At 46.8% G+C, this 21,635-nt stretch overlaps 1 protein-coding gene across 8 annotated transcripts in view; it reads right to left on the bottom strand.

Annotated features, from left to right (window-relative positions):
• Window positions 1–21,635, bottom strand: part of hvcn1 (hydrogen voltage-gated channel 1) — a 53,620-nt gene that overhangs the window by 3,846 nt on the left and 28,139 nt on the right. For 2 of the 8 annotated variants that reach the window (XM_049740487.1, XM_049740492.1), the window contains exons 3-4: window positions 8,708–8,939; window positions 4,051–4,163 (exon numbers count right to left, since the gene is read on the bottom strand). The exons of 2 other annotated variants lie outside the window; for them this stretch is intronic. In XM_049740487.1, coding sequence (XP_049596444.1) covers window positions 4,051–4,163; window positions 8,708–8,939 — 345 coding nt within the window. Of the gene's footprint in view, window positions 1–1,556; window positions 2,825–4,050; window positions 4,164–8,707; window positions 8,940–21,635 lie in introns of those variants that run through there. 4 more of the 8 variants (XR_007485781.2, XR_011087449.1, XM_068651947.1 and 1 more) reach the window with 3 other exon arrangements.

Below are 21,635 nucleotides of genomic sequence, written 5' to 3'. Positions count from 1 at the left end.
GTACATCTGGAAGCCCCAAAACTGACTGAGAATAGTCCATCAAATTGCACAATGCCACCATCTGTCACGTCTCGTCCCCAACTGCTCCACTATGTGTCTTTTGTCTTGGTTTCTGTCTGTGTGCTCGCCCCTCCCCTCCTGAGTGCCCATGATCAGTGTGATTGTTCCCACCTGCCTCTCGTTACCTGTCATGTATATAAGTCCTGTCTGCCCCTCACTCCCGGTCGGATCATTGGTTGTGGTCGTTCGGTGTTGGGATTATGTTTTGTGTTAACGTCATGATATCTTTTTGGTTCCAGTTGCTGTCATTGGTAATGTCACCCTGTCATTTTGTTTCACGTCTTTTTCGGTCAGCCTTGTCGTTAGGTTTTGTTAATAAGTCATGTCAGTTGCCGAGTCTGTTAGTTTGCCTTTTTTGAGTTCACCAATAAACCCTGGTCCAAGCCGCACTTGGTCGTCCTGCTCCATGCTCCACCCGATCGTGACAGAATGATCCGACCACCAAAACGACCAGCGCTTGGACCCCCCTCCACCACCAGCTCCTGCTGCGACGCACGATCCACGTCTGAGCAGGTTCCAGCGCCATGGGCTCCATAGCTGCCGTCTAACTTGCTCCCGCGACAGCGGACCCGCGGCCGCCACCAGACTTCGCTCCAGCGACTCCGGACCCGCGGCCGCCATCAGACTCGCGGCCACCATCGGGCCTCACCCCGGCGTCACTGGACCCACGGCCGTCGTCGGACTTCTTGCCAGCAACGCCGGACCCGCGGTCGTCGCCGGACTTTGAGCCAGCTGCACCTGGCTCCACGCCCACTGTTGCGGCGCGTGATGGCTCCTGCGCACAGCCACGCCTTCTGAAATGCCGCCGATCGTGGTACAGGCTTCCGGAGTCGCCGCCAATTGCCGTACGGACTTCCAGAGTTGCCGCCGATCGCGGCACAGACTTCCAAGTCGCCGCCAGAGTGCGGTTCTGTCCCCTAAGTCGCCGCCAGAGTGCGGTTCTGTCCCCTAAGTCGCCGTCCGAGCGCGGTTCTGTTTCCCCAAGTCGCCGCCCGAGCGCGGTTCTGTTTCCCCAAGTCGCCGCCCGAGTGCGGTTCTGTCCCCCAAGTCGCCGCCCGAGTGCGGTTCTGTCCCCCAAGTCGCCGCCCGAGTGCGGTTCTGTCCCCCAAGTCGCCGCCCGAGCGCGGTTCTGTCCCCCAAGTCGCCGCCCGAGCGCGGTTCTGTCCCCCCCAAGTCGCCGCCCGAGCGCGGTTCTGTCCCCCAAGTTGCCGCCCGAGCGCGGTTCTGTTCCCCAAGTCGCCGCCCGAGCGCGGTTCTGTTCCCCAAGTCGCCGCCCGAGCGCGGTTCTGTCCCCCAAGTCGCCGCCCGAGCGCGGTTCTGTTCCCCAAGTCACCGCCCGAGCGCGGTTCGGTTCCCCAAGTCGCCGCCCGAGTGCGGTTCGGTTCCCCAAGTCGCCGCCCGTGTGCGGTTCGGTTCCCCAAGTCGCCGCCCGAGTACGGTTCCGTTCCCCTAGTTTTTTTTTTGGGACGTCGGGAGCCGTCCCTTGTGGGGGGGGGTTCTGTCACGTCTCGTCCCCAACTGCTCCACTATGTGTCTGTTGTCTTGGTTTCTGTCTGTGTGCTCGCCCCTCCCCTCCTGTGTGTCCATGATCAGTGTGATTATTCCCACCTGCCTCTCGTTACCTGTCATGTATATAAGTCCTGTCTGCCCCTCACTCCCTGTCGGATCATTGGTTGTGGTTGTTCGGTGTTGGCTTTATGTTATGTGTTAACGTCATGATGTCTTTTTTGTTCCAGTTGCTGTCATTGGTAATGTCACCCTGTCATTTTGTTTCACGTCTTTTTAGGTCAGTCTTGTTAGGTTTTGTTAGGTCATGTCAGTTGCCGAGTCTGTTAGTTTGCCTTTTTGAGTTCACTAATAAACCCTGGTCCATGCTCCACCCGATCCTGACACCATCAGTTGAGTGAAATAATGATGATGACACTTCAGAAGTGCCTCTTGGTCGTTTGATCTTTCATATTAAAGGCTAAGTCCATGTAACCTCAAGCTGCTGCTTGACTAATATTTTATATATATGTCAATAAAGTTGAGTCACTTTGTACGATAAATACATTCATTTGTGTGCTTATTGTTGACTCATACTTTAATCCTAAACTGAAATTCCATTCTACACAGCATGAACAGCTATTTTTCTTAGCTGCTATGTAACCTGTTATGGGGCAGAGGCCATATTACAGATTTTTTGTGGACAGTATCATTGGTTATCAATGTTTCAAGGTTTACTAATAACCAGATCAATTGCTTAAGGCAGGGGTGGGCAATTAATTTTTACAAGGGGCCACATGAAAAACCTGAGTTGTGTCAGAGGGCCACACCTACAATAACTTAAACCTGCTCTATTTTCTTCCATTGTAAAATGCACTGAATTATTTATTTTAAATAGCTGGTACTGGTAATTAGAAGAATACAATTATTCTGTTTATATTCATATTAAGCTATGTGAAATTGTGGTGTATAGGTCAAATAAAAAAACAATCATTAATCAGTACAATTTATTCTTAACTTCTTTAACTTTTCCTCAAATGACAAAGCCGCTGCATCTCTGGGTGTGAAGTTTAATAAAAAGTCCTTGTTGGGCATGCAGTTTTGCTAGCAATGCATTAGCCTCTGTTGCACGCTGTTTATCAGTATTTTTTCTCATGCCTGGTCGTGTAGTGGCGACTCAAATTATATTCTTTAAACAGCGACCTGTGTGCCACAAACCAGGCACACGGCTTTACCTTTCAGTTCTGTAAAGAAATACTTGGCAGTCCATGTCTTGTTGAAAACACGGCACTCATTGTCAACTTTTCTTTTCTTTGTGTCAGCACACATTTTGAGAGCAGCATTACTTCGCGCTGTTCACCTACACGCACAGCTCACATGCACGCACGCTTCACGGAAGTGCGACGCCTTTCAAAGTAAAAGCAGCACAGTTGTATTGCATGTACAACACAGATTTTTTTTATTTATTCAGTTGTAATCAAATGTAATTTTTGATTGTGGGCCGGACAGAGACGCACAAAGGGCCGGATATGGCCCGCGGGCCGTATTTTGCCCGGGTTTGGCTTAGTGGGTTAAACTTGGTAAGAGACTCCCAATGTGGATTTTTTAAATCCACATTTGGCTAATGGCCTAGAAATTAAAGATGTAGTATTGTGTCGCTTTCGCGAATATTTATGGTCCTGCATGCGTGCGTGCGTGCGTGCGTGCGTGCGTGCGTGCATACAGTGTTCCCTCGTTTATCACGGGGGTTACGTTCCTAAATTGTCCGCAATAAGTGAACTTCACAAAGTAGATATTGACTTTTTTATTAATATATTTTTTTGTTTTGGGGAAGGATAACACCTCTATTTACACCATTACAACCCTCCCCCACCCTCCCACACAGTTTCTAATAAATTCACTTATCAAATGCAACAGGAAGCACAAACTATAACACACACGCATGCACGCATATGCGCATGCACGCATGCACGCATGCGCACACGCGCACACACACACGCGCACACACACACAGGTTTGTTGGGGAGAAGAGCTGACAGTATCTGATTAAGACTTTGGTTGATGGGTCCTTGAAGTGAGAAAAGTCAAAGTCAAAGTAAAAAAAGTCAAAGTCAAAGTCAGCTTTATTGTCAATTTCTCCACATGCCAAAGACACACAAAGAAACCGAAATTTCGTTCCCCCCTATCCCACGGTGACAAGACATGGCTCACAACAGACAAACAAGTAAACAGTGCCGCACGCTACGCAGAAGGGGGTAGCGAGTTCAGGGCCCTAACAGCCTGGAGAAAGAAGCTGTTGGCGACTTTTCGTTTTAATTATTTCATGCTTAGTGTCTCACAACACTACAAATTAGCAATGGTATTTCGGATTTTAGTGAACAATGACAATCTTACATCATGCACAACTTGCCCAGCAACAGCCCACACAACCATGCATTACATGCATTTTGGTGCCCACTAATTGGACTCTTATTCGGGACTTAAGAGTAAGCAGTCAATACTTACTAGTTTATCAATGTGCTGTTGTAGTTCGGTGATTCTTTCTACGAGACGGTCATAGCTCCCCTTCAACTTATGCATCTTCTGGTCTGCACGGGTTTTTACTGACACTAGGATCCCTGCAATAGATTTAATCATCACATAAATAAGATAAATAAGCCCTTCCCATGGGCTCACCACCTGTGGGAGGGGCCGAAGGGGTCGGGTGCAATGTGAGCTGGGCGGCAGCCAAAGGCGGGGACCTTGGCGGTCTGATCCCCGGCTGCAGAAGCTGGCTCTTGGGACATGGACCTGGACGCCTCCCTGGGGAGGTGTTCCGGGCATGTCCCACCGGTAGGAGACCCCGGGGACGACCCAGGACGCGCTGGAGAGACTATGTCTCTCAGCTGGCCTGGGAACGCCTTGGGATCCCCCCGGGATGAGCTGGATGAAGTGGCTGGGGAGAGGGAAGTCTGGGAGTCCCTCCTAAAGCTGCTGCCCCCGCGACCCGACCCCGGATAAGCGGAAGAAGATGGATGGATGGATAAATAAGATATACTGAATTGTTAGTGTTTTGTAGTTATTAAATTCAAAGATAGGTTCATTACAGTTCTTCAACATAATGTTGCAGCTGCCAAGAGCAAGGTTAACCACCGCTCAGCAAGAATGCTCCCTATGTCGGCCGGCCCACCGCTCAGCAAGAATGCTCCCTATGTCAGCCGACCTGCCACTCAGCAAGGAGGGTTGCCGTGGAGCACATCGGCCAATTAAATGTCCGATAAATAACTGCAAGACAACCCCCAGAGGTCGACTTGCTGGAAAGATTGGGAGCACCGGACGTCCAGCGAGGAGCTCTTCAGTGTGTGTGTGTGTGTGTGTGTGTGCGTGTGTGTGTGTGTGTGTGTGTGTGTGAGTGTGGCCGTTAAAGCACTTCCTTTTTGAATAGGCGGCGGAGGGAGTACCCTCATTTGTGGACTTCAGGGTTAATGTAAGGCAAATGAACCCTTACAGATTTCAATAAAATATAACAACCTATGAACAATTCACCTGACATAAAGCCTCTCGAAACGCATTGTATTCACATACGTATGTTGGTGACTGATGAAAGTAAATGGACAGATGTGACAAGGTTGCTCATTTCTTGCTCAGCTACAGAAAGGCGAATCGTTTTATGAGGTTTTCAGAGCTTGAAATAGGCCTTTGAGATGTCTTTATGCATTTTGAGGCTGGCTGATCCCCGTTATGTTGGGCATTTCTAAAAGCATTTGTTATTTCATTATTTCTCCAAAATGCTTGGATAAAATAGAAAATGCTAACCTTTTTCATTTTCCCTATCAAAAGATACATAAACTGGACTACTTAATTAAAAATGGACCATCATCTCTTTTGTGTCCATTTAAATGCTATATAGATAAAGATAAGTTGAGTCAGATTCATCAAACAATGTTAAGCCAGCATCATACAGTGAGGCAGTGGCACCTCCTGCTTGGCCTCTTATTTTGAAACCTATTCACACCAGCGCACTATTTAGCGCTTTACAATGGTCAAACAGCAACTGTAATTGGAGGAGGCGTTGAAATTCTTACTGTTGTTGCTTATAGTCATCTATTAAATTCTTAATATTTGGCATTAATTTGCTACTTGGTGACTTCCTTAGGAGTAAAGGTAGTGTAGTCATGTATTTTATGCTTGATGATAAGGTTTTGGTCAGGTACGTGGCAGAAGGGGTTGTTAATCAGTTTCAGCTGCATTGGTGTTGATGGAATTTACAACAGGTGCACTAGAGGGGCAACAACGAGATGGTCCCCTAAACAAGACTGGTTTTGCAGCTGGAGGTCATTTCAAGTTCCTCCCTCTTGATCTTTTTTAACTGTTTTTCCACAACTGTTGGCTTTAGCTAGAGTCAGCTCAGTGGCCTAGTGGTAGAGTGTCCGCCCTGAGACTGGAAGGCTGTGGGTTCAAACCCTGGCCGGGTCTTACCAAAGACTATAAATATGGGACCCATTGCCTCCCTGCATGGCACTCAGCATTAAGGGTTGGATTTGGGGGGTTAGATCACCAAATGATTCCCGAGCGCGGCACCGCTGCTGCTCACTGCTCCCCTCTCCCCCCAGGGGGATGGATCAAAATCACACGGGGATGGGTTAAATGCAGAGGACAAATTTCACCACACCCAGATGTGTGTGTGACAATCATTGGGACTTTAATCTTACAATTTTAATTATAACGACTAGGAGCATGAGGCCATTTCTTAACCCTCCTGAAGTTGCACAGATTGTCCAACTCCTCCAGGATGGCACATCCATGCGTGCTGTTGCAAGAAGATTTGATGTGTCTCCCAGTACAATCTCCAGAGCATGGAGGAGATTCCAGGAGACAGGCAGTTACTCTAGGAGATCTGGACAGGGCCGTAGACGGTCCTAGACAGACATCCTAGACAGACAGGGCCGTAGACGGTCCCCTTCAGCAGGACCGATATCTGCTGCTTTGTGCATGGACAAACAGGTTGAGCACTCCCCGAGCCCTACAGAATGACCTCCAGCAGGCTACTGGTGTGAATGTCTCTGCCCACACAGTCAGAAACAAACTTCACGAGGGTGGCCTCAGGGCACGACGTCCTGTAGTGTGCCCTGTGCTCATTGCTCAGCACCGTGGAGCTCGATTGGCATTTGCCATAGAACACCAGAATTGTCAAGTCCGCCACTGGCGCCGTGTGCTTTTGACAGATGAGAGCAGGTTTACCCTGAGCACTGTGATAGACGTGAAAGGGTCTGGAGAAGCCAAGGAGAGTGCTATGCTGCCTACAACATCATTCAGCATGACCGGTTCGGTGGTGGGTCAGTGATGGTATGGGGAGGCATTTCCATGGAAGACGAACAGACCTCTACAGGCTAGAGAACGGCAGTCTGACTGACTTTCCAACATCTGTGGAAAAACTGTTAAAAAAGATCAAGAGGGAGGAACTTGAAATTGCCTCCACCTGCAAAACCAGTCCTGTTTTGGGGACCATCTCATTGTTGCCCCTCTAGTGCACCTGTTGTTAATTCCATCAACACCAATGCAGCTGAAACTGATTAGCAACACCTTCTGCCACGTACCTGACCAAAACCTTATCAGAAAAAAACTATTCTTTTAATTTTTTTGAGCACTGTATATAGTATAGCAGGGGTCACCAACCTTTCTTAAACCGAGAGCTACTTCCTGGGTACTGATTAAGGCAAAGCGCTACCAGTTAGACACACACTTCTGAAATAGCCAATTTGCTCAATTTAGCTTTCACTGTGTTATTATTGTCATTTCCAGTTCACATGTAAGTGGGATTTTAACAAGAATAGCAAAAGTACAGTCAAACCTAGGTATTTGACCACAATCCGTTCCAGAAGGCGGTTCGAGAAGTGAATCGGTCGAATTCCGAATCTATTTTTCCCATGACAAATAATGGAAATGTTTTTTTAATCCATTTCAAGACAAAAAAACCCGCCTTTTTTAAGCATTCTTACATTTGCGCATATTTGTCCGATCGCGCAACTGCAGTGCACGGTCGAACGCACAACCGTAGCGCGTCGCCCACCGCGCAACTGCACCGCACAGGTCGCATTATTGTGACAGAGCTGTCGCTGAAATTTAGAAAATATTTTTAAAGTTCTGATGTACTTTCCAAATTTTAAGTGGACCTAAGTGTGTAGGGAGCTTAATTTTGTCCAATCGCGCAACTGCAGCGCACCGGCGAACGCGCAACAGCAGCGCGTCGTCAACCGCACAACTGCACCGCGCTGGTCGCATTATTGTGACAGAGCCGTCGCTAAAATTTTGAAAATACTTTTAAAGTCCTGATGTACTTTCCAAAATTTAAGTGGACCTCAGTGCGCAGGGAGCTTAATTTGGTCCGATCGCGCAACCGCAGCGCGCCGGGCGCTCACAGTCGCATTGCTTTAAGAGTGTCTGTGTTTTAGGATGGCTTTACTGCTCCCACTTGCTTTCTTTGGAGGCATGATTAGGGGTTAATGCAATCCTCAAAGTAACGAAAATACAATAACAACGGAGTCAGTCGGCATCCGGGCTGCGCGGTCGGGTTTTCTCGGGTCCTCCCGGCTCATCTTGCGAGGTTCGTCCTCCGAATTTTGTTCGACAACCGAAGCAAAAAATCTCGAATTTTTTGTTCGAATTCCGATTTGAAAACCAAGGTTTGACTGTAAAATAAATAGATGCAGCTCACTGATAAGTGCCGCTATTTGAGCTAATTTTAGAACAGTACTGTGGGCGACTCATGCAGTCCTCACAGGCGACCTGGTGCCCACGGGCACCGTGTTAGTGACCCCTGCTCTACAGTGACTACTTTACATTGTCATTTCTTCAGTGTTGTCCCATGACAAGATATAATTAAAACATTGCAGAAATGAGAGGGGTGTACTCACTTTTGTGAGATACTGCAGATTTAAGTAACTAGCAAAAGTACCAGGAATTAAGTACTTCATCTGCATGAAGTACAGCAGTTATGGTACAGTTTACGCTAATAATATTCCAGATTATTATTGCGATAAGGGAAAAGAAAGCAAGATTATCTACAGCACCTTTCAAATATTTGTTTAGTAGTTTGTGTTGCTGTACCTATCATGCTACTCAAGTTGCACAGCTTCTTCAAATCATCTTACATTCAATATTTCTACATCACTGTTTTACTCACCATTGATGATTCTAGCCACCCTCCAGAGACGCAGCAAGATAAGTAGACCCATTCCATCAAATACATCATCATGGAAGATGAAGACTATGTCCAGCACAAAAGACAGCATCACCACCAACGCATCAAACACCTCGAACTTATGTTGGAAGAACTCAAGGCGATACGTGAACAGTTTGCCGGCTATCTCCACCATGAAGAATGTAAGAAGTGCCAGGCTTAGGTAGTGAAACACCTGCCAAAGTAAGTTATTGATAACAATTAATTATTGTCTGGATACTAGTAGAGTTTAGGTACAGTGAGAAAAATAATTATTCGATCTGTGAATCTTGTAAGTGTGCCTACGTTGAAATAAATGAAACATTTATACTTTTATGATCCTGTATATATATATATATATATATATATATATATATATATATGTATATATATATATATATACACATACATATATATATACATACATACATACATACATACATATATATATATATATATATATATATATATATATATATATATATATATATATATATATATATATATACATGTATATATGTATATGTATATATGTTTATATGTATATCCATCCATCCATTTTCTGAACCGCTTAGTCCCCACGGGGGTCGCGGGCGTGCTGGAGCCTATCCCAGCCGTCATCGGGCAGTAGGCGGGGGACACCCTGAACTGGTTGCCAGCCAATCGCAGGGCACACAGAGACAGACAACCAATCGCACTCACACTCACACGTAGGGACAATTTGGAGTCTTCAATCATGTTTTTGGAATGTGGGAGGAAACCGGAGTGCCCGGAGAAAACCCACGCGGGCCCGGGGAGAACATGCAAACTCCACACAGGGAGGGCCGGAGGTGGAATCGAACCCGCACCCTCCTAGCTGTGAGGCGGACGTGCTACCCAGTGCGCCACCGAGCCATATATGTATATATGTACATATGTATATATATATGTATGTGTGTATATATATATTTATTTATTTATTTATATCTTAATACGGAGTCAGATTCTGAAATATAAACTTTAGGGAAGTTACGAATTAGTCAGTACGGATGTATTCAACTTTAAAGATCTTATCAATTTTTTTATAATTTAAGGCTCTTGCATGACAACTCAAAGATTCAGCTCAGTTTTATTGGATTAAGGTCTGGGTAAGTCATTGTTTTGCATTTGATTCTTCTTGACCCACTCCTCCGTTGCCTCGGCCATTTATTTTTCCTATCTATGGAGTAGGATTGGGGTCAAAAGTTTTGTACTTGAATTAATAAAACTTGACATTGAAAATAAATGTGTTGGGCTTGAATATTGAAAAATCTAAAGTACATTGATCCCTCATTTATTGGTGATAATTGGTTCAGAGAGCCCCCCCTCCCCCCGCAATAGGTGAAAATCCACGATGTGGAGTCAATATGTCTATAAAAAATTATAAAAGTCAAGACGTCAAAATTTCTTATTCATTATATTTCAGTATTTCTAAACATTTTATTGTATTTTGTATTTGTATTTTTAACACTTTATTGTATTTTTAAACACTTTTTAAACATTTTAAAGTTAAACTGACTTTAATAAACATTCTTTAGGGCTTGGGAGACTGCGAGTCAGGCATGGTGAGGAGCAGCGTGGGAGTACCATAGAGAGTGGTGCCTCTTTCTTTCTGTTTCCCCTGTACACCTCTGACTTCCAATACAGCTCTGAGTTCTGCCATGTGCAGACATTTGCGGACGATACTGCTATTGTTGGCTGTATCAGAGATGGACGAGAGGAGTACAGAGGCTTAGTCCGGCGCTTTGCTGATTGGTGTGGCTCCAAACACCTGCACCTCAACACCGCCAAGTCCAAGGAGGCCCAGGCCTTGTCCTGAGCCTGTGACTATCAAGGGGGACTGTGTGGAGTGTAGTCAAGAAGAGGGATGCCTCCCGCCTGGACAAACTAGTGAGGAAAGCGGTTTCTGTTGTGGGCACGAAGCGACCTGATCTTCCGTCTGTGCGTGGAACTGTTTATTGTTTATCCAACAATTATTAATCTATTTATTTAATATTAAGCTATGTTGTCTATCTGTTTATCTATCTGTGTTTCTGTATCTCACTGCTGACTCCTGAATTCCCTCCCCCCCTCAATAAAGTCTTGCGCGCCCTCCCTCCCTCCCTCCCCGACCGACCGACCGACCTACCTAACTACCTACATAGCTACCTACCTACCTGATCATTGCCACCTGTGCCCTTGTTACCGGCTGATTAGGAGGTGTATTTAAACCACTACAAGCCTGCGGTGGTTTGTCTGCCTCGATACAAGTACGCCTGCCACCTGATTCCCGTTTGCTTTATCTGTTGTGTGGTGTGATGCCTCTTCCCTAATTCGCTGTGTAGCAAAAACCTGTTTCCAGATCTGCTCTGGACTCTGTTTGGCTTGACCTTCTGCCTGTCCCTGACCACGAGCTTGCCACGCCCGTCTGCTTTGATGATGCACAATACGCGCTTGCTGAGCGGCTCGTCAGCTTGCCTCGTTGTCCTGCTCTGCTGGCATTCCAGCCCTCCTTGTCTCCTTTAATCTTTCCCCAAATAAAGAGCCCCTGTTGCATTTGGTTGTCCTGCCTCGTTCATGACAAAACGAAGCGCAAATCAGAGATGCTGCTGATTCTGCTGACGCGAAGTGGAAGAGTGGATACATAGCCTGACTGCGGGAGGCTGAGATAAAGCGTGGTTAGAACTGCTCTTACAGCTCTTTTCTCCGGGAATTCCAGTTTCCTCCCACATTTCAAAAACATGCATGGTAGGCAGATTGAGCACTCCAAACTGCCCGTAGGTATGAGTGCAAGTGTGGATTGTTGTCCGTCTGTATGCCCTGCGATTGGCTGGCAACCAGTTCAGGGTGTCCCCCGTCTCCTGCCTAATGACTGCTGGGATAGGCTGCAGCATGTGCGCCACCCCTGTGGGGATAAGCGGCACAGAAAATGAATGGATGGTGGCATGGGGGGCGTGGAATCACGAGCGACAGCTGAGCAAAAAGGCTTGGAACTTCGTCTCATAACGGTGCCTTCAGGGACCGCAGGAAGTAAAACAAATGTAACGCAACACTGATGATATACACCATATCTATGACATTGGCAGCTTTAGAATTGGTGCCTGTGATAAACTTATACTTTAAATCTCATTTTTAATGGTACTGAGCACCGATTGTGGTATGAGAGTGCTAAAGTACACTCCGTTTTGCAGTTAAACAGCGACATTTCAAGTGCTATTTTGTCTGCTTTTCACATAGCATTTTGAAGGTAGCGGTAGTGTGTTATTTGGCCTGTAAAACATGGCAACCAGCTAATCAGGGTAACCCTGCTTGTTTTACCTGTGTGTTGCATGCATAGGATCCAGCAGGTTTCCTAGATTGGCCATGAAAGCTATGGGCGCATTTTTGACAGCTCGATGCTCACGAGAACCTCGATGAGGTAGCTCGATGAGCAGAAGCTGTGAAAAGTGTCTGCAGCAGCTATCCTTTTATTTTTCAGCACATGGAGTCATGGCCGACAAATTACGTTATCATTGCAAGCATATCTACCAAGGTAGACATTAAATATTAACAAATGTTAACTTTTCATGTTAGCACGTGTTGCGTTACATTTGTTTTAATTTCTGCATTCCCAGAAGGCACTGTCACTAGAGGAGGTTCCAAGACTTTTTGTCCAGCTGTCAGTCATGATTCCATACCCCCCACACCACCATGGAGACGGGGGACACCCTGAACCGGTTGCCAGCCAATCGCAGGGCATACAGACGGACAACAATCCACACTTACCTACGGGCAATTTGGAGTGCTTAATCTGCCTACCATGCATGTTTTTGGAATGTGGGAGGAAACCGGAATACCACTCAGTTGGTATCACACCCCCCACGACACATTGTGGTCAAAAGTGTGAAACTCAAAAAAGATTTGAAACTGGAAAAACAATCCGAACTGAGATAAAATATTTGAAATTGGAAAATAAAAGTGAATCAGATGATATAAAACATGCAACTGATAAAAATAAGACCTCAAAATATAAATGTAAGTGAAAAGTGAAAATAGTTTATTCAAAATTATTTTCAAAAAACGTTTCATACAATTATTTTCATTTGAATACTTATATATTTTTCAATATTCAAGCTTAACAGTATTTATCAAGTACAAAACTTGTTACCCCAATATTTACTCCATACCTATCACACTGAAAGCCAAATCAAAAACTAGTGGACAGAACTTCAGTGTTCTGTCATATGGAAGATCCTTCACCACAAAATTCAAAGAACATATATACAGTAAACCCCCAATTATCGCGGATAATTGGTTCCAAAACCACCCCGCGACAAGTGAAATCCACGAAGTAGGGTCACCCTCTCATCTGTACATTTTTTGTGTGTCAATAAATCTATATGAAACCATTTAAGTGCATGTTATTATTAGAACATTAAATAATAGCTTCGAACATGTAAATAAAACATTAATAGTATAAATAACACAGAAAATATTGTATAAATATTGAAAACATAAATATTATACGTGTTGTCAAATCCGCACTTATCAAATGTAAGCGACCGGCTCTCCGTTTAAAGGGTTAAAAACTCTCCCTCGTCCCCGCGCCGCTCTAATGCTGCTCTCATGGGGAGCAATTTCAGTTTTGAAATTCACACCAAATTTTCAGTTTTTGTAATTTCTACATTTTTCAACCAATTCAACCCGTTCCAACTTTAAACATCATTCTGCAGCATTCCCCAAGTAGTTCTTCAACGTCTTCGCCTTCACCTTCATTTCTACAGGAATTGCATTTTCTAGTTATTGTTCTACTTATTCTGCCCATTTTTGACACTTAACTACTTCCACATACTTCAACCGATTCACTCCGTTCCACTTTTCACTTATTCCAAATATTCATGACACCGTTGCTTACATTTTTTTTATTCAAAAAAATTTCCGTTTTCACAAAATTCACAAATTTCCGGCAAATATTTCCCCATTCATTCTTAAAGGGAGATTCGACATTTCACATTTACGTTGTTCCAGTTTGAAATTCACATAATTCAACACATTCAAATCAGATTGGGGACATTCCCAAACTTGCCAAATTAAAAAATGTCATGTTTTCACGTTTAAAATTTGCGCAAAATTTTGAAATTCACTTCTAATTTCTACATACTTCAACCGATTCAACTCGTTCCAACTTTCAACTGTTCATCTTTTACCTACCTATTCCACACCTTTCCACTTACCAAGAATTCCACATTTTGACATTTAAAATTTGCGCAAAATTTCACAAAATTTCCTTTTTCACTTATAATTTCTCCATTTTTAAACCGATTCAACCCATTCCAAAGCATTTACATCCTTCCAGTTTGAAATTCACATCATTCAGCAGATTCAAATCACATTGGGGACATTCCCAAAATTGCCAAATTAAAAACTTTCACGTTTTCACGTGAGCTTCTGGTGGCAGGGCCTTCGCCCATGGGGCCCGGCCGGGCAAAGCCCGAAAAGGAAATGTGGGTCCCCCTTTCCAAGCGCTCACCGCCTGTGGGAGGGGCCAAAGGGATCGGGTGCATAGTGAGCTGGGTGGCAGCCAAAGGCAGGGATCTTGGCGGTACGATCCCCGGATGCAGAAGCCTGCTCTTGGGACATGGAATGTCACCTCCCTGGCTGGAATGGAGCCCGAACTGGTGTGTGAGGCAGAAAAGTTCCGACTAGACATAGTTGGACTTGCCTCCACACACAGGTTGGGTTCCGGTACTAGCCCTCTCGGGAGGGGCTGGACTCTCTTCCACTCTGGAGTTGCCCACTGTGCTCAACACGGATTTTCTATAATGAACACCATGTTCAAACAAGGGTGTCCATGTGTGCGCTTGGCACCAGGACACCCTAGGCCGCAGTTCGATGATCGACTGTCGTCGTGGCATCGGATTTGCGGCCGCATGTTTTGGACACTCGGGTGAACAGCTGTCAACTGATCACCACCTGAAGGTGGGTTGGCTCCGATGGTGGGGAAAGATGCCGGTCCGACCTGGCAGACCCAAACGCTCTGTGAGGGTCTGCTGGGAACGTCTGGCAGAATCCCCTGACAGGAAGAGCTTCAACTCCCGCCTCCGGCAGAGCTTTTCCCACGTCCCAGGTGAGGCCGAGTGGACCATGTTCCGCGCCTCCATTGTTGAGGCGGCCAACCGGAACTGTGGCCGTAAGGTCGTTGGTGCCTGTCGTGGCGGCAATGCCCGAATCATCCATCTTCTTACACTTATCCGGGGTTGGGTCGCGGGGGCAGCAGCTTTAGGAGGGACTCCCAGACTTCCCTCTCCCCAGCCACTTCATCCAGCTCATCCCGGGGGATCCCAAGGCGTTCCCAGGCCAGCTGAGAGACATAGTCTCTCCAGCGCGCCCTGGGTCGTCCCCGGGGTCTCCTACCAGGGGGACATGCCCGGAACACCTCCCCAGGGAGGCGTCCAGGAGGCATCCTGATGAGATGCCTGAGCCACCTCATCTGGCTCCTCTCAACGTGGAGGAGTAGCGGCTCTACTCCGAGTCTCTCCCGGATGACCGAGCTTCTCACTTTATCTCTAAGGGAGAGCCCGGACATCCTGCGGAGGAAACTCATTTCAGCCGCTTGTATCCTGGATCTCGTTCTTTCGGTCATGGCCAGTAGCTCGTGACCATAGGTAAGGGTAGGAGCATCGATTGACCGGTAAATCGAGAGCTTTGCCTTTTGGCTCAGCTCTCGCTTCATCACGACAGACCGGTACAGAGTCCGCATTACTGCCGACGCTGCACCGATCCACCTGTCAATCTCGCGGTCCAACCTGCCCTCACTCGTGAACAAGACCCCAAGATACTTGAACTCCTCCACTTGGACCAGGATCTCATCCCCGATCCGGAGAGGGCATTCCACCCTTTTCCGACCGAGGACCATGGACTCGGATTTGGAGGTGTTGACCCTCATCCCGACCGCTTCACACTTGGCTGCGAGCCGCTCCAGTGAAAGCTGGAGATCACGGCTTGAAGAAGCAAAAAGCAGAGACGCAATGCTGAGGTCCCCAAATTGTACCCCCTCAACGCCTTGGCTGCGCCTATAAATTCTGCCCATAAAAATTATGAACAGAATCGGTGAAAATGGGCAGCCTTGGCGGAGTCCAACCCTCACTGGGAACGAATCCGACTTATTTCCGGAAATGCGGACCAAACTCTGGCAGCAGTGATACAGGGACCAAACAGCCCTTATCAGTTGGCTTGGCACCCCATACCCCGTACTCCCGAAGCACACTCCACAGAACCTCCCGAGGGACACGGTCGAACGCCTTCTCCAAGATCACAAAACACGTGGACTGGTTGGGCGAACTCCCATGCCCCCTCGAGGATCCTGCCGAGGGTGTAGAGCTGGTCCACTGTTCCACGGCCAGGACAAAAGCCACACTGCTCCTCCGGAGTCCGAGGTTCGACCTCCCGACGGACCCTCCTCTCCAGCACCCCTGAATAAACCTTACCAGAGAGGCTGAAGAGTGTGATTCCCCTGTAATTGGAACGTACCCTTCTTAAAGAGGGGAACCACCACCCTAGTCTGCAAATGCAGAGGCACCGTCCCCGATGTCCACGCAATGTTTTAGAGGCATGTCAGCCATGACAGCCCCACAACATCCAGAGCCTTTACCGACTCACGACGTCCCGAGTCGAGGTCAGCAGCACGCCATTCCCACTGTAAACAGTGTTGATGGTGCACTGCTTCCCCCTCCTGCGACGCCGGATGTGGACCAGAATTTCCTCGAAGCCATCCGGAAGTCATTCTCCATTGCCTTGCCAAACTCCTCCCACGCCCGGGTTTTTGCCTCAGCAACCGCCGAAGCCGCGTTCCGCTTCGTCATCCGGTCAGCTGCCTCTGGAGTCCCGCAGGCCAAAACGGCCCGATAGTACTCTTTCTTCATGTCCCAAGAGCCAACTTGTGCAGCCAGGGATCGGACCAGTTGACAGCTCTTCACCCGAGTGTCCAAAACATGCGGCCGCAAATCCGATGACACGACTACAAAGTCGATCATCGAACTGCGGCCTAGGGTGTCCTGGTGCCAAGGGCACACATGGACACCCTTATTATGCTTGAACATGGTGTTCATTATAGAAAATCCGTGTCGCGCAGAGAAGTCTAATAATAGAACACCGCTCTGGTTTAGATCGGAGGGGTTGTTCCTCCCAATCACGCCCTTCCAGGTCTCACTGTCATTGCCCACGTGAGCATTGAAGTCACCCAGAACGATGGATGAACTTTCAGATGTCACAGATGTCACAACCACAAGGTTTATCATCAAACTGTAGCCAAGGGTGTCCTGGTGCCAAGTGCACGTAAGACACACATCTGTCTGAACAGTTGGTTATGGACATAAGGCTGAAACAATTCATCCAGTAATTCGAATAGTTCAATTATAAGAATACATTGATTACATTTACTCTGCCTTGATGTTTCGTTTATTCCAACTAAGCTGCATAAACGTGTGCTATGTACACGCGGAGTATGTTTCCACGTATGTTTCAGTATATGCTTTAATTTACTCATGCGTTCTATGTTTGTACTTTTAATGGTCACGTAAAGAGCCTCTACAATGTCACAATGTTTGTTGTGCAGATTCCATAAACACAGAAAAAGTTATTATTCTTGTGCGAGCACATATGCTTGGTGGATTTGTAGGTAAATAGTAGATGGTGGATTTGAAGGGGAACTGAATTGACGAGTACGCATCATCAGTAGTGTTCCTCTAGGTCGTAGGGTGTTTTAGCCCTCAACACAGAGGCGGCCAGCTGCAGGGTGATCAGACCTGAGCTTGCGTCCCAAGCCCAATTAGCTACAAAAGTCTCCATGTTGGCAGACATCTCAGGGTGGCATGGAAGGGGCATCCTATTCTCTGAGTCAGCTTCTGTCACCAGAGATCGGACTGCCAAGCCTTTGGCCGCCACCCAACTCTTTTTTGCATATGACCACCTTTCCCATATGTGATGAGCCCAAAGGAAGGGACACCCACATTGTCTCTTGGGCCCATTCAGGCCTAAAGGGTGCCACCAGATGCTCGCCATCAAGCACCAGCTCCGGGGTTAATTTTCGATAACCCCCTACAAATCCTGCGAGGATTCATAATTATTGGCGCTTTGTAGGGGGTTATCTCAATCAAACGCAACATATGTCATTGATTTATCGTAAATAGCAGACTATAAACCGCTATTTTTTCTCAAATTTTGAACCCTGCGGCTTATATATACCAGCTCAGTGGCCTAGTGGTAGAGTGTCCGCCCTGAGACTGGAAGGTTGTGTGTTCAAACCCCGGCCGGGTCATACCAAAGACTATAAAAATGGGACCCATTGCTTCCATGCTTGGCACTCAGCATTAAGGGTTGGAATTGGGGGGTTAGATCACCAAATGATTCCCGAGTGCGGCACCGCTGCTGCTCACTGCTCCCTCTCCCCCAGGGGATGGATCAAAATCAAATAAGGATGGGTTAAATGCAGAGGACAAATTTCACCACACCCAGATGTGTGTGTGACGATGATCATTGGGACTTTATAGTCCGGTGTGGCTTATATGTTTTTTTTCCGTGATTTTTCTCATGACTAATGCACTTATACGCTCACAAAAAGGCTGTGGACCGCTGTTGTGCTGTTATGTTAATAAAAGTTATGCATCCCTAAATAATCATCTCTTTCCTAACAATCATCTTTGTGTATATTCTCTTACAAATGGTAATTAAACATTAAAAACCTTACGCAATCATGCAGCGACTTTACATGCATTTTTTCTAACGGCCATCAGGGGCCTCGAGCAGAAAAGTTAAGAGTGAGACAGGTGGAATATATGCGTCAAGGAAGACAGTAGTGGCGCGTTGTGCACGAGGAAAGTTAGCGTAAACGGACCCCAATGATGGAAGACACTGGAAGGCGTGCGTATGACGCAGCGTTCAAGTTAAAAGCCATTGAGCTGGCTGATAAAGAAGGGAACAGAACGGTTGCATGTAAACTTGGAATAAATGAATCAAATTAAAGTGGCCCTCCGACTTGAATGGGAGGCTTGGATGACCAGCGGCGCGAAATTGTTTACAAAAACTGGACACATGCGAACAGCAACTTTCGCACAAGTCTGCCAGTGGATCTGACAGCGTGAAGCAGTGTGAAAAAATCCACCATCACCAACGGGTTTCAAAAACCCGGTCTGCTGTGTGACGGAGAGGAGAGCACAAGCTCAGGGGTGAATTTGCCTCAGGACGATAGTGACGATGAACGCGACAACGGAAGAGAGAATGAGAAAGAGTGTTACGACGTACATCTGGCACTATTCCAATCGGACACTGAGGAGGAAGATTTTGCTGGTTTCAGTGGACAGGAGGAAGACAAAGACGGTTCTCAGTGACTTTGTTGACTGGTATGTTTTTTTTTTACTCACCTAGTTAGTGCTGTTACTTCCGTGTTTACTACAAAATGTTAATGTTATTAAAACTTTAGCCCAGCTAGTGCTGTTACTTCCATGTTTACAACGAAATGTTAATGCTATTAAAACTTAAGCCCAGCTAGTGCTGTTACTTCCGTGTTTACAACAAAATGTTAACGTGATTAAAACTTTAAAAAGGCTTTCTGTGGACTGTCTTTCTTTATAAATAACTCGTGCGCACATGCGGCTTATAGTCCGGTGCGGCTTATATAAGTATAAAACTAAAACAAACCACGAATTTTAGGTGGTGCGGTTTATAGCCCGAAATTTATGGTACATACATTTCCATCCATTTTCTGAATCGCTTCTCATGAGTGTTGCGGGCACACTGGAGACTATCCCAGCTGACTTTGGGCAGTAGGCGGGGGACACCCTGAGTTGGTTGCCAGCCAATCACAGGGTACAGACTTAGACTTAGACTTAGATTTAGACTCAACTTTATTAATCCCTTGGGATTACTCCTTCAGGGAAATTCTGTGTCCAGTAGCAGTAAAATACAAAATACACAAGAAAAAGCACAAGAGATAAAGATATACAGAAGATGCAGAAATACACACAGTGCAAGAGTTAGCAATGAAATGTAAAAGAGGCAAAAAGATAAACTAGGCAAGAAAATTGAGGGAGGTAAAAACACAACACAGTAGTTGCCATAATATTGCACATTGTATATTGACGTGTGAATGTGTACAGTTATTACAAGCATCTCCATGTCCCTGTTCATGTCCAGAGTGGTGGTGCTGTGGTATCTGGGGTGGGGGGGCAGGAGGAGGAGGGTGGGGGTGCTGTGTTGTTTCGGGGGTGCTGTGTTGTGGAGGGAAGGAGAGATGGCTGCAGTAGAGGTGGGGGGGTCGAGGGCCGATCAAACCTATTGAAGAAGTTGTTCAGCTCGTTCGCCCTCTCCATTGTCCCTTCAACGACCCTGGTCTTGGTGTTGTGGCCCGTGATAGTCCTCACACCTTCCCAGACGGCCCTCATGTTGTTTTCCTTCAGCTTCTGCTCCACCTTTGTCCTGTAGGTGTCTTTAGCTTCCCTCACACAGTGTTTCACCTCCTGCTGTGCTGCCTTCATGGCCTCCCTGTCTCTGCTCCTGAAGGCGGCTTTCTTCCTGTTCAGAACGGCTTTGACCTCCCGTGTTACCCAAGGCTTGTTATTCGGGTAGTAGCGGTCTGTCTTAACAGGAGAGACCACATCCATGCAGAAGTTCAGGTAGTCCGTCAGGCAGTGTGTCAACCCCTCTATGTCCTCACGGTGCGGATCGATCAGCACATCCCAGTCTGTGGTGTTAAAACAGTCTCTCAGGACACTTTCCATCTCCGGGGTCCACTTCCTGATGGTGCGGGTTGCAACGGGCTGTTTTTTGACCAGGGGGGTGTACTCTGGTTGTAGGTGGATCAGGTTGTGGTCTGACTTCCCCAGTGGGGGGAGCGGTGTGGCCTTGTACGCATCCCTCACATTGACATACATGAGGTCTATTGTCCTGTTGTTTCTTGTGGGGCAGTCAACAGCCTGATGGAAAACGGGCAGAGTAATGTCCAAGGTTGCATGATTAAAGTCTCCAGAGATTATTACAAAAGCATTGGGGTGCTGAGTCGTTAGCCTGGCTGTGACAGTGTGTATAGTCTCACAGGCAGTGGCTGCGTCCGCGCTCGGAGGGATGTAAACACAGATGGTAATCACGTGACTGAACTCCCTCGGCAGGTAGTATGGCCGCAAGCTAACAGCTAGCAGCTCAAGGTCCCGGCAGCACAACACAGTCTTTACAGAAACATGTCCCGGGTTACACCAGCGATGGTTCACATACACGACCAGACCCCCACCTTTCCGTTTTCCACTAGCCTTGGCGTCTCTGTCGGCTCTCACCATAGTGAATCCCTGCAGGTCCACGTTAGCATCCGGTACGAGGTGGTTTAGCCATGTCTCCGTAAAGATGAGCACGCTGCTTTCCCTGTAGGTCCGCTGGTTGTTCAGTGCCGTCAGCTCATCGATCTTGTTGGACAGGGAGTTCACATTCCCCATGATTACGGAAGGAATCGATGGTTTATATCTCCTCCGGTTCTCCGACCGCCTAGCTTTCAGCTTAGCACCGGCTTTGCAGCCCCGGTACTTCCTCCTCAGCTCCACCGGGATGTCGTGTCGTAGTCCGGCTTGCCCCATTATTCTCAGCGATAACAGTTCCTCCTTCAGGTATGTGAGCAAACCGGCTCCGCGTCGCATGATGATAAAAAAGAAGTGTCCACTAACTCCGAAAAGCAGTGAATAAATAAAGAAAGCAAGAGCTTAAAACTTAAAAGTCAAGAGCTGACCAGTTAAAGAACAAAGAAAAATAGGCAAAAAATAATAAATAAATAATAAAATAAATAATCCGAAAGGTCGAAAAAAGTCAAAAAATAGTCAAAAACAAGAGAGCTACTGGAAAGGCTGCCGTCTCCTACAGCGCCGGAAGATCCAAACAC

Source organism: Syngnathus scovelli, chromosome 1, assembly GCF_024217435.2.
Source record: "Syngnathus scovelli strain Florida chromosome 1, RoL_Ssco_1.2, whole genome shotgun sequence".
Classification (NCBI taxonomy): Eukaryota; Metazoa; Chordata; class Actinopteri; order Syngnathiformes; family Syngnathidae; genus Syngnathus; species Syngnathus scovelli.
The sequence above is the reverse complement of the archived record's forward strand: the minus strand, read 5'-3'. Positions and strand labels throughout refer to the sequence as shown.